This window comes from Poecile atricapillus, chromosome 1, assembly GCF_030490865.1.
Source record: "Poecile atricapillus isolate bPoeAtr1 chromosome 1, bPoeAtr1.hap1, whole genome shotgun sequence".
In the NCBI taxonomy this organism is placed as follows: Eukaryota; Metazoa; Chordata; class Aves; order Passeriformes; family Paridae; genus Poecile; species Poecile atricapillus.
Window position 1 is genome coordinate 16616322 of NC_081249.1, and position 13974 is coordinate 16630295.

Below are 13974 nucleotides of genomic sequence, written 5' to 3' on the forward strand. Positions count from 1 at the left end.
GATCACAGTTCTCTCCAGTGTCTTGACCTCCAGAGAAGGTAAACATGTAAAAACATAACCCTAACCCTCAGTTTAATTGCTTTTAAACTTAAAATAACCATGTTTGTTGATGAAGACAAATCACTCCATAATGGTACAATGTGTGCAGATCTCACCTTTTTTGCTGAACTGTTTTCTTCTGCCTGCGATGGGGGTCTGTTCATCTGAGGGTGTAATTCAACCTCAGATGGTTGCTCTGTCTGCAACAACAAATCAGTCATTGCTACACCCAGAAAATGACTAGCAGTCACATACAATAAAGTCAATGAAAGGAAAAGTTAGACACAAAAGAAAAGTTACTTTAACAATTCAACAGTAGGGAAAATGGAGATCTAGGCTGACAGCTGAATGGATGACATACATCTTTTGCAGATTTTTAATGAAACCATATTCTTGCATTTTATTGTGCTGGGAAAACGGGAGAAAAGTTTTTTAGTGAAGCATTAGGAACCATGTCTCTGAATGTAAACAATCTAGTACCCAGAATTTCTTCTAGAATTACCATTATATCCTAAATACTCTGAGAAAAACTAAGAGAGTGGAAAAAACCTAGAAAGATCTTGGATATGCCCTGTCACCTTATTATCACCTGAAGCCAATGAAAATTCATAGGAGTAAGCCTCTGTCTTTGAAGTTTGCGAGGCTGGAGTGACAAAGCCGGAATCATACCAAAAATTCCAGCAAAGTTACTGAAAAAACGAATCATAAAAAAGCAGACAAGTCTTCCCTCCTCCCTTCTCACATTTCAAACAGAAACCCAGCTGAAAACTCACCACCCAGATCTACACATCTGCAAAACGAAACACCTGATTCCCAAAATATCTGACTGAGAAGCAAATTAAAGCAGAGGGTTAATCTCTTGCTTTGCCTCTCATGAAAATTTTCAGCACCTTTTGATTTTCTCCACCAGGACAGGGCACAGCACTAGGGAGGGTGGCAGGATTTAGAACTGCCTGTCCCCAGGTGCACAGCAGTAAACATGATATTATAAACATGGTGTGGCTGTTTTCTGTCCAGAAGGTATGGGCTGCCTCTCTAAGATGGGGAAGGCAGGCAGGAGCAGGAGGTTGGGGCCAATTGGCACTGACAGACAGCTTCTCCTCCTCTTTCCCAGCTTCTGCCAAGTTGGAGTCAGGCTGGCAATGGCCCCCAGGCAGCAGGGGCAACCTGCAATCCTCCTCCCTCCTCAAATGAAGCTCATTTCTACACAGGTGAAAGCCTGTGTTCAAAACCAAGAATAGGGCAAACCTCAAACTTTTAAGGGGCCAGGATTTTAGCCATAATAACCATTTGCTGCACACCAAAGAACCTAACTCACTGTTGCCAAGAGGTTTCTGCATAGGCCCACCAAGCTCTGTAGCAGTCACAAGTTTCCAAGTGCTTAACTGTAAGTTAAATAAAATCAACAGAAAGCACTGAATTTGGTATATTTGAAAAGGAAGAACTTTTCCATACCATTTTTATTTTTTCCATAACAGACACAATAAGAGCTGTACAGAAAGGTGCAGGGGAAATGTGGTTCTGTGGTACTGCTCTTCCCCAACCATACAATATCAAACAAGTGCACAGAGGTGGAAATTTTGAAATTAGTTTTTTTTTAATTGCATGTGAAATTCCTCAGGAGAGAGGGAAGAGAGGGACCGACAAGATTTGTGTCTAACATTTTTTCTCCACCCTTTTTAAGTGTGCTACATCTGTCATGTTACTTGATGGTTAAAAAACTCCAAAGAGCCCCTCACACTGTAATATTTCCAGTATTTGAATATGAATATCTCAATTTTTTAAAAAAAATTAATAACTATTGGATGCTAACATTAGAATTTTGAAGAGCTTTTTATATATTGAAGCGCTTCCCCTGTAAACGTAGATTTCTGGTCAAATAGAGTGAAATGGAAAAAAGCAATTTTTTTGTGCGCCTATAAAAATCAAAGACCTTTAAAAGTCCATTGAATGCAACAGAATATTTCTTTATCAGCAAGCTGAATAGCCCATAACCTCCCTGATTTCTACAACTGCTTTTATACATTTGAAAGAAATGAAGGCTCTAAGCACTGTTAACAGTAGCCTGGCAAAATCCACAAGGGTTTCATGAATAATTTGGGGATGGCAAAGCTCAAATAATGAATAGAACCACACAGTAAGTTTAGACCACATCAATTTGACAACCCATTCATTCATTTAGGGACAGTAAGAGTAAACCCAGTTCTTCAGAGAGACCACAGATACACATACTATAAAGTCCTCACAGTATAGCTTTGCACAGAACAGTGCCAGGGTGCAGGCAAGACAGCTTTTAATGACCTTTTAGTGACAGAGAGCACTAGATACCTGCCTTAATCTGGCTAGGCAGGCAGTTTCTGGTGCTCACACTCTTGTTGGAGTCTACACTAAACCTTGCATCAAAAGCAAGCATATATTAACTTAGTCCACAGAATGGAGAGGAATAAAAAATACAAAACAACTGACCAACTCCATGTTATTTATGTACAGATAGAAAAATGCAGCTTTTGAAGAATTAGTAAGTTCAAACAGTGTAGAAGTAACTGAACAGACTGGTATTCCAAGATGCCTGTTTCAAATAATCAGAACTGAAATCACTGTCAGATAAGGGGCCTAGAGAGGAAAGAAAATTTTTTAAAAAACATAACCCAAACTTTTGCAGACCCACTCTCTCTTTTTTCCATTCTTTTTTTTTTTTTTTTTTTTTTTTTTTTTTTTTTTTTTTTTAATTGTGGTCTCGTTGCAGGAGAATACAGTTTTAAACCAAAGGGAGCTGAAAAAGGAAAGAAAGGGTAAACCTTGTGTTCTGGTGAAAGCAAATATAAAACACAGTGAAAACGTCAGAAAGGGTAAGATTTCACAATCTGTGAGAGCAAGACATATTTTGCAGGCTGAGAGCTGTGATGTCTGTCAGGGACAGCCTGCAGCCCATGCTCAGGGCTGTGGCACATGCTGGCTGTGGTCACTGGGCTGGCCACTGCTGCCAGGACATGAGGATGAGAAAGCTCAGCAGCCAGTGGTGCAGGGGCTGGTAAAAATAAAGAAATAGCTACATCCGACTGACCCTCACCTCCTTCCCCCGCCCCCCCCAAAAAAACAACCCCAAAAACCAAAAAACCTAGTTCTGGTGGTGCGGCTCCTGCATAATGAGGGAAACCAAGTGTCTGCCATGTCCCTAAAGTGCCACCTAGTGGCACTTGGGACAGGCCACTTCTGAGAGCTTGGCACAGGCATCACTCACTGCAAAGGTCTGATGGTGCAGCCAACCCAACCAAGTCCTTTCTGAGAGGCTTTACAAATACATCTGCATCTGATCTTTCCCCACATTGTCCCCACACAGATTTTAAAGGAAAAATAACTCCGGCTTTTTCCTCTGGCAGAGGGATTCTTCACAGATTTCATTCACTGATTTGGATGTGGGGTATTTGTAGCCTGCTGTTATTGGGCAGAGAGAGCCTGGTTCAACAGTACTCCGGTCCTCTAGTGGAGTACAAGGAAAAGGAGTTCCTTCAGCAGCAGCTGAGGTGAATTCCCTTTAGTTCATCATCATTTTAATACCATGCTTAGCACAGTCTGTCCACAACTCACTCAGAAACATAGCAATAAACTACTTCCCTACAATCACAGAAATGTCTTAAAATAATCACACATCTTGGCACAATTATTTTCGAGTTTAAATGCCTCACTGTTGGTTTATTAATTATAAATTATGCAATATGGTCTCCCAAAGGAAACTCCATTTATGCTAGTGTAGAAGTGCTTCGATGGAAGTGTCTCACATCCTCAGAATGGAATAAACATACCTACAGGAATCTCGATTTTGGGAAGCAGGGTAAGAGACAGAAGACAGAAAAGAGCAAGAGAGTGTTCTATTCCAAATCTCCTGAAGAGTTTCTCTTTGCAGAGACCAGTCCAGTTATATTAATAGACAGTATCTCCTGTTTCCTTAGCACAGTCTTGACTTTTCTAGGAACAGCCATACCCTTCTCGTTCTTCAAGGCAGAAGGTAGAACCGGCCAACAAAGTTTGTGCACAGTGGCCACAGACAGAGCCCATCCTGCAGCCTATGACCAACACTGAGCATTAGGACAAATAATTCCTCATCGTTAAGGAGAGTATTAAGAATTGCAAATGCTCATAATTTCATTGCATGATCCTTGACCACTCATTGATAATCTCAGTGCTCCACGTGATGACACCTAACAGTACCTTTCTACTACTGAATTTGTAGTAGAATACATAATGCTCACTTAAGCACCAAGTGCTTTGAAAGCCTCAGATGAAAGATTTTCATAACCATAAGAGAACACAGTATCTTAACAATTGGTTCTTCACTTACATTTCCAGTTTTTTTGCTTTTCAATGCTGGATTATATGTAAATTTCACACCCACTTTTCAAGACAATCCATAACTGATCTTCTAGAACAGAAGACCTACACCAAGCTTTCGTATTTCTGTTATGTGATAGCCTTTTTGCAAGAGATTAAGTATATATATTCAATCACTCCCACAATTAAATTCCACTCACACTTATGCTCCAGGCTAACTTTACACATGGCAATAGTGCCATTGTAGTCACTGGTACTACTCAGAGAAATGAAATTATCTTTGTGCATTCATTGGAGTAGCCCACAATCATTACCTATATAGTGCCACTGCTTAGCTTTGCAAAAAAAAAGTATTGAGAACAGCTTATCTGTAAGAAAAAGTAAGATACCAAATATGCTGAACATGCTCTGCATGCTCTGCATGTGCCCATTGCAATCTTCTATCATCTCTGTGTAAGTTCATTTAAGAGGTATTTTGCTCCTTTCTAAACACTCATATTTTTGTGCTTAAAGCAAATTTCTGGTAAGTCGAGACATCTCAATTCCAGTTTCTGTGAGTCTCCTGCATCCCACACTGAATCATCAATTCTTTTTATTGCTTATTACAAAAAAATGAAAATGGTAAGACAGAAAAAAAAAACCCACAGGGATGCAAATGCAACAAGCTGCCAGGGTCTTAGTGTGCTGCCTGCTTTCTCAGCACTATGCAGCCCTCGAGTTTGGATAAGCTTTTTCTTTCCCTGAGCTATCTGAGGGCTGGTGATAAGGTTGAGGAGAAAGGCAGTAAATACAAACAAATTGCTGCAATGTTCAGCTCATTCACAAGGAAAGAATAGGACCCAGATGGAAGCATTAACAATCTGTTTTAATACTTCAACTTCCACAAAACCAGATTAACGTAAGCTAGAAAGGCATATGTGCATTCCACTAGAGATACAGGCATTGGGTTCTTAGCTTCTTTTTCATTGTTATGATAAATGTGAAGCCAAATTAAAGAATTGTTACAACACATTTTAATTAAGATACTTGCCTTCTTCCACTCTTCCAGAAACCTCTCTAGGAAGGATTTTACAGCATCCATCAACTACTCCTCAAATTCGATTTTAACTGTGCTACTTTCCACCACTTCTTAAATCGCAATTTATTTTGTCTGGCTGTCTTAGATTTAATATATAATTTTCATGAGAGAAAGATAATCCACTTGTATTATATTAAAGTGGCAGATGGCAAAATCTTTCATGCTATAGAAGACTTTCAGTTTCATTATTGTTACATGCTTCTTCAGTACCTATTGCATGGCTTATACAGCATATGTTATTCTGCAGCCAAAACCATGGAGATAATCAAAAAAACCCCAACCTTTCCTTGCACAGTGGTTGTAAATGCAAGCTAAAAAAATATTCCTTTCATTTAATACAGAATAGTTATTTGGGAGAGTACCATAAAATTGCATGGTGCCAAAAGCAAAATCTTCACTTTTTTGCAATGGGTAATTTTTATTTATGCAACAGAAAAGTTCCTTCCTGTAAAATTCAAGGTGTCCTGCCAGCACTTGAAATTCCTCATGTAATTTTACACAATAAAGGGATGCCTAAGTATTTTCTCCAAACAACCTCGTAACCAAGTCCGACCTCATCCTCCATGTATCTCTGCTTTAGCCAAAGATGCTGGTGGGGAGGGGGTTGCCTGGACCACCTCCCAGCACTGAGCCTGCACATGGCCATCCTTGTCTGGAGGCCCAGAGGTCTCAGCAGGACAGGAGTCCTTCCCCAGCTCTTGGCTTCAGCACGGGCACATGTAATTGATGGCTAAAAATCCAGCCTGAGCTACATTTGTGTCTCTCCACGGATTCAGCAGGACGTGGAGTCATGTTAGTAGAGACAACTTCTTGAAATGGGCCTCAGTTTTCAGCTGCAATTCTGGATGATGAATGTCCAAAAAGCTTCAAGGAGTTATGAAATAACATTTGGAGAGCAGAACATTCAATACATTAAAAAGAGCAATATCTTTGCTTTCCAACACCACCAGGGGCTAATGACTGGGCAGGGTGACCCACCCATCACCCCTCACAGTGCTTCATTTCCAGGATTTCACCAAATTAATAACAATGGCCACTAAACTGACAGCTGAATTCTGAGATCATGTAACACAGTGAGATTTTAATCTTTAGAGCTGCACTGTACTCAGGATACTTCAATTTGATAATGTTAACAGCTGCTGCCTACTCCACTTGAATGCTTTGCCTTCACCCATAATTTTTTCAGTGCCTGCCAAAACTGCCAGCATGGAATCAGTGGGAAAAACACATCCCAAGGTCTCCAGAAATAAAAGTGCAGCACAAACCAGTGTGAATTTACAAAACCAACAGGCTTAAAATTGTGACTCTGGGAAAAGAGACCGGGAACATCAGTTTTTTCAGCCAAGATACACAGTTTTCTTCCAGTCCCACTGTTTTCAAATTCCCTTATACAGCACAGGCAGGATTGAAGATACGCCTTCATCGCTGGACAGGAAGGTACTGAAATAGAGTAATTTAAATAAAGGAATGTTGATCTAATTGGGCAACATTACAGATAGTTAGCTGATTTTGGACAAAATCCTAAAGTTATATTTACTTTTTGGTGTTCATCTGTAATTCCTATTAACATAAATATGTTACTAAATCTGCCAGAGAAAGCAGCTGTAGTAAATGGCTTCTGTAGGCTTAAAAGCCAACAGTAATAAAGTATTATTTGGTTTTCCATTAAAAAGATAAAATAAAAACAGGGGCTTGTATGAAATGTGCATACACGTTTAGCTCCAGCAGAACATTATTCATGAGCACCCAAAGTTATTTTCTATCTGAAATCTGTGTCACTGCAAATCATCTGCATAGCTTCTGCCTTCCTACCATGATTCTTGCACCTTCATATTACACAAATTTTCTCTGTACAGCCCTGGATCTGCACATAAGTTTTGGGGTCACCTTTATGCCATTTCTCCTTGATGATTTAAGTTTACTATCAAGTTAGGAACACAGGTGAGGAAAACTTACTCAAGCCACTGAATCCCATTCTCTACAAGCCCAGGAAAAAAACCACAGTAGGTATCTCCAAAAGCTACAGGTTATCTGTTCTTTGTACTACAGCATGCCATGGGAAATAAGCAGAGGTAAGGCATTGCCAGTATCCTACGTCTACAACAGCTTGTAGTATATTAAATATTTATAGTCAAAAAAGTTGGGAAATCGATATGGATAAAATTATCCTTAAATCCAAGAAGCTACTGCAGACTTGGTAAACGTGAGATGCACAAAAGGAAAACATTTCAAAATAACATATCCAATAAAACTCCTCTTGTCTATGTATAAGTGCTTTTCCATATATAATCTTTTCAAGAACTCTACAGAACTGAGGCAAAACCTGAATGACTTTTTTTAATAGGAAAGCAATTTGAATTGATTAATTTATATTAATTGATTAATCTAATAAAAGAGTTAATTCTGCAATTCACAATGTCTTACTGTAAACATTAATTCAAAATGGCTTGGAGTGCAGAGAGGTATGGGCTGGAATTTGGATTAAAAGATCATGAACTGAAGATAATGATGTATCCACACTATTTAAAAAGGCCTTTTGTCCATCTTTACTTATTCAGGTTACTTACAGTTATCATAGTGACCTCAGATAAAAGCATCACTGCCTCAGAGAAGCATCTGGTGAAAGCTCTGAGAAAACGTTAAGTACAGCTTATGAACCGATACAAAGTCAATAAAATGCTGACTTTGGCAATGAAGACACATCCTACCACAGTCTTTTAGAGGCCATCAAAAAAAGAGAAACACAGACTTAAATCCACCAGCTCAAAAAGCTGTTGTAGAAGTAAAAAGAGATGCAGACATCACCTGTAAAGGTGTCAGCCCAGCAGAGGTGTGGAAGAGCATGGACTGGCAGCAGCAATCTGAGCTGAGAAGCCAGCCCTGCTGCTATTTGCCATAACCTGGCCAGGTCCTCACAGCATCCCAAGACTCAAGCCTGCCACAGTAAGCCTGTGCATCCCCTGAGCTGTGAAGACAAGGCCACAACAGTATCAGCTGTAAGTACCACCTTGTGCTCTGCTCACCCTGTGATACAATCCTTGTCCCTCAGAATTCAGCCACCTGGACTACGGAAGCAGAGCTGGATGTGGACATAATTTAGGAAGTTTGTGATATACGTAGAGATGTTTGGCACGCTCTCAATAACCAGTGATTCAGTAACTCACCAAGGTTGATTACCTTGGAGGTTCTGACAGGAAAAATAATGTTTTCCTAAAGGCTGAAATAAATTCTACTAAAAAGCACTGCAACACAGGACCAAAGTCAAGGTACGATTTCTATATTCTGCTCTGTATTCTGGACTTCTGATCCACTGAAATGTAACACCTACCCCTGGGTACCTCTCTCTTATACACTTCAGCTTTTACATCCCCTGAGCCCTTTAATCTCACTCTAAAGAGCCAGCTAGTTCAAGCTGCTTCTCAGTCATCCATAGAAATCCATAGTCCTATGGTATAAGAAATTATTTCCCTCTCCTCCTCCGTCAAATGATTTCCAAAGCTGGGCCAAAATAATCATATCATCATATCATGAGCCTACTTATAAGGTGCACAGCCACCTGAAACATGCAGGGTTTGCTTCACTTCCAAGCTACGTTTGTCATTAACAGTGCTTAAATGCAGATGTACAGCAAAATTACACTAAACAATGATTTTCAATAATGTTGAAAAATAAGTTAAAACAGAAATTTAAGGAGAGAATTTGGGAAATCTTGAAACAAACAAAAAAAAAGCTGAATATGCAATTTCAGCCCCATGGCTTTTCTTCAGGTCTTGATCCTGTCTCAGCTTTGAAAGCAGATCCCTTCCTCCAACTTCTCTGTGCTCTTTAAATCAAGGGCCCCACTGGACTACTGTAATCCATATACTCATTATTGCTTACATGCTATTTGCAAAGGTCAGCTCAGCTGAACTATGACCCCATCACACAAACTTCCCTACTGTCTGCTATTTTTATCACAGAAAAGCATGCTGGGGAAAAAATAAATAATGTGATGAGTATGAAGTTTATGATGTTTTCAAAAACCAGTTTTAGATAGTTTTAGAAGACATTAATACAATAGTATTTTGATATTTGATTCAATATCTTTAAATATCATCAGAAACAAATGAAGTAAGTGTAAGTGACGCATCTTAGCAAAGCACCAGCAGCATATTCATTACTGAGCAGACAGAGAAATCACTCTTTTTCAGAAACCAGACCTTTGTAAGGGAGAGGACTGAATAAAAAATTTCACATGAGAATGTTCTCGTGTTTATCATTTTAGAAAGGTCCTACATTTTGCATATCCCAATGTAGGATGAGCATTTGGTTCAGTATTTGGTAAGGAAGCTGCCGGACATGCAGAAACAAATTGAGGTGACACTCCCCTGCTAAGGAAACAGTCTGATCACAGGACAAGAGAACAGACAATTAACAGAACCTTACTTAAAACCAACGGTTTTGTTCTCTGACAGCAGGATTTATCGTAGTTAGTGCTTTTCCCAGTGGCAGCCAGAGGGCTTGCACTGCACACAGCCAGCGCTGGGGGAAACTGGAGCAGTGGCAGGAGGGCTGGCATAGGGTGCAGCAGCAACTGCTGCAGGCACACCACTGGGAGGCAGGGAGCTGTGCTGGGGGATCTGGGATTGGGAGGCAGGGAGCTGTGCTGGGGGATCTGGGATTGGGAGGCAGGGAGCTGTGCTGGGGGATCTGGGATTGGGAGGCAGGGAGCTGTGCTGGGGGATCTGGGAAAGCCAGAGGGAAATGCTGTCTCAGATGTCTCTGGACATCTCCCCAGTGTCATAGGGGCAACTAAGGGATGTGTGCTGCTAGCAGCATGGCTAATGCCATCCTGACTTGGGAAACATGAAAACTCAAACTACAGTGTTCTACAGTCCTCAGGCCAGAAACTGCACTCAGTGCTAGCAAGGGATTGGGAGAAAAAGAGCACAACGAGCTGCTGATTGAGCTGCATCTGGCAACCAGCCTCTAATAATTTCTGTCATAAACTGTGCAGGAAGAGGTGTCCAACAGCACACTCTTAAGGGTAGATCCCTTAAGCTCAAGTGATGACCATTATAGCCTAAGGAAGGTATCTCACCAGCTTTTTGTATGTAAGAGCTGTCAGCTCCCCTGTGGATTTGTTTCCTACCATACACTTCATCAAAAGGAGTAATATATGAAGCATATTGCTGCCCAAGACTTAGCACAGCCAACAACATAGAAAAGGATTATGATCCTTCATCATCTCCTGAAAGGTGAAGAATTATCTTGATGCAGACATGCATGATTTTGTCAATTTATGTTGTGCCGTAGTTATGTCATGCTCTAAAACACAAAACCCAAAAACTCACCCAAAATGCAAAATAAAAGCACAACGCTAATGGCTTGAAACAGAACCACATAACTGACGTGGCATTTGCTTCCTTTCAACATTATTCTTTCAAGCCCATGGGTGCAACACACACTTCCATGCCATGGTTCCCTTAGCAGATGCCCTCAGTGTTTTTCAAGCTCAAGAAGTAAATAGCAACAGCAGATATCAAGCCCATGCCTGCAGGCATTAAACTCATTTTAACAGACTAATTTTGCTAGCCTTTTATTTGCAGTTAGGTCTAGGGGGTGCATGTCAGCTCCACTGCAAAGAAGTTTAATTAGTCTGTAATTTGACACTGCAACACACCAGCCAGGTACAGGAAGGAGGACATGGAGCTGCAAACTGCAGATTTTCATTAGCTTGGAAGCGAGAACAACTGCTGTGTCCAAGCCAGCTTGTGCTAACCACTGCAACGGTAACATAAATAAATAACACACAGCAAAGAACTAAAGCTTTGTCCATACCTGAGACACAGAAGGTCGAGGGGGCAGTGCAGGTGGCGGTGGGGGCAGCCAGCCAGACCTCACAGCTGAACAGTGGGAAAAGAAGAAGATGATGATAAAAAACCCCAACCAAATAAAACCACTGTAATTTAACACCAAGTAAACCCAGAATTAATTCCCAGGATAAGTGGAAATTCCTCCTAGCAAAGAGACGGTATTTGAGATTTAATAACAAAACCCAAACTTCATCTTTATTGAGCAAAAGCTTGTTTGAAATAACTTCATGAGTAGTGATTTAATTGCTGTAAACTCCCAAATGTTATGATAAAAAGAAGAGAAAGAAGCCAGCCAGCCACAAAACCTGTAGGTAAAGCAACCCAATTCCAGTTAAAGAAACACAGAAAAAGGGTCCACTTTTTCTTCAGACTTTGTTCTTTGTCATTAAAAATATTTCCCTTCTTAAAAGTGACACTTTAGCACCCAGTGTAGACCCTAGCACTCACTCTGGATAAAACACACTCTGTGATAGCGTACAGGCTTAAGAAGAAAACATCTGCCATGAAGCTAACAGCACAAAAGCCTAAATGAACCAAAAAGAAATCCATTTCTTTGGCTTTATATTTTGTATTTGCATGCTATTACTCAGTGGAGGTACTTCAGAGGGAGGAGGAAGACAAATCCTAACAGTTAATTCAAGCTCCTATAAGATAACAATGTCAGCTTGGAGTTTGAGCCAGCAAAAGGGAGGGTAATAATCACATTGATACAATACTGTAATTTTTTTGTTTTCTTAAAAATACCTAAAACCTATTTGGGACAAAACTACATGACAGATGACAGCTTACAAAGGCAACTGTGAGGAGGCAGAGAGGAGGACTAGGCTGGCACAGAGACATCAACCAGGACTAACTGGGTTACCCTCCCCAGGCTCCTGTTGCACTGAATGCTCAGCACTTGCTCTGGCAGACACCAGACAGTCCATCTTGTACTGGTATATCTTTGTGTAACAAAACACCCCCAACAGTAGTAAACTTAGAAATGCTATTTACCACAATAATGATAAGCAATCCATTACATTTATACACTTCCTATTTCCATTCATATTTTAAAAAGACCACGAAGACCATTAAGAGCCATCTTATAGCATAGCCAATTATATATTTCATACACCAAATCTAAAATGTCTATATGGCTGAAAATAAGAAAAAAAAGTATACTAACCATTACAAATAATTGTGACATGAGAGTAAAACTGTGTGTGAAAATATTGAGAACAGTAATATTGACTATTTACAGCTCCAAAAAGACTTATAACACTGGTGGCTTTTTTCTATTTTCTGTTTCATCATCTCTTGTATCTTATAAAATGAAGCCTGATATGGCACACAATACCAGAGAGAGTTAAAACATCTAAAACAGAACTGAACTTATGCCAGGGAGCCACTAACACACCTACAGGTGTAAAAGATATTTGAAAAAACAGTCATCAGGATCCTTTCTCCTGCATTTAATTAGTTCTGTTTATAAGACAATTGCAATAACAGCATGATGTGGTAACTACATTCTCCATCTCTACCATGCAAGTGATCTTTAAAAAGGAAGAAACCTTCCTTTCCTTTAATCTGAACTTCAGGTTATTATTTCATTTATCTGGGCAGTGGTTTTGGCATTTACAGCATGTGACAATATTTGAAAACAACACCTGTCTCAGATACTATGTGCTGAAAAAGCATCTCCAAAAGTCATTGGACATACTGTGAAACTCCATGAGTCTCTTGGGATTTGGCCCACAAAATTCCAAAGAGAAAAGTAATTGTTCCATAAAACAGTCCAATGAAAAAAACCACATCACCACACATAAAAAGCCACCACAAAAAAACCTCCTTCTTCCACCTCCAAAATGCAACATATATGAATCTAGCATTAAAGAAGTTAGATGCTTACAACACATGCATTTGACCCAGTTTCCTCTATTTAATCCTAAAAATTCTAACTTAAGCTACTCATGAAATATTCATAGAATTCCTGCTGTTGCAGAAGATCTTTGGCCTGTTGTTAGAAGAAAATCATGCTTATGTGAGCACAATTACTAGCAAAACTTAGCTGATTTTGGAGGACTCCTAACAACTTAAAAAAACCCCTCAGGCTTCAGCCTTCTCTGGTGTCACTACCCTAAAAGAGGAGAGTACAAACAGACACTCGTAGGTTTTCATGTGCCTTGGCAGGTGACTCGTACTATCTGGCTATTCCAGAATACTCCTCCCTGGGAGAGTGCCCCGCACAGACCAGCTCCTGCTGTCAGAGATGGCAGCACCACTTATCTCAGACACAAATACAGGGAAAGGTCTGTTTCCACAATAAAACCAAGTACCCTGGGGTCGAGCAGCAAACGAACAGACAAATGTGGTGCTTCCAGGTACCCGCCTCAGAGCCTGGAGAAGCTGATGTCCCTGATCTTTGGAAACAAGTCTTCACCCTGTGCAGAAGCCCAGGGAGCTGGATGGGCCTTGCACAGGTCCTCTTGCTATTGAGCAACTTGCTGGCATTCAAACCAGGCTGAGTCACAGAATCATGGAACAGTCTGGGCTGGAAGGAACATAAAAGATGAGCTCAATCCAACCCCCTGGTCACGAGCAGGGACATTTTCCCCTAGACCAGACTCCTCAAAGCCCCATTGTGTAAGGCAAATCCCACAGAGAGCACTGTAGAAAGCCCATACAGGTACCAGT

The 13974-nt window shown here is 40.4% G+C and overlaps 1 protein-coding gene across 1 annotated transcript in view; it reads right to left on the reverse strand.

Moving 5' to 3' along the window:
• Positions 1-13974, reverse strand: part of REPS2 (RALBP1 associated Eps domain containing 2) — a 95724-nt gene that overhangs the window by 10332 nt on the left and 71418 nt on the right. Inside the window, exons 14-15 of the mRNA XM_058826133.1 lie at positions 11267-11331; positions 156-239 (exon numbers count right to left, since the gene is read on the reverse strand). Coding sequence (XP_058682116.1) covers positions 156-239; positions 11267-11331 — 149 coding nt within the window. The remainder of the gene's footprint in view (positions 1-155; positions 240-11266; positions 11332-13974) is intronic.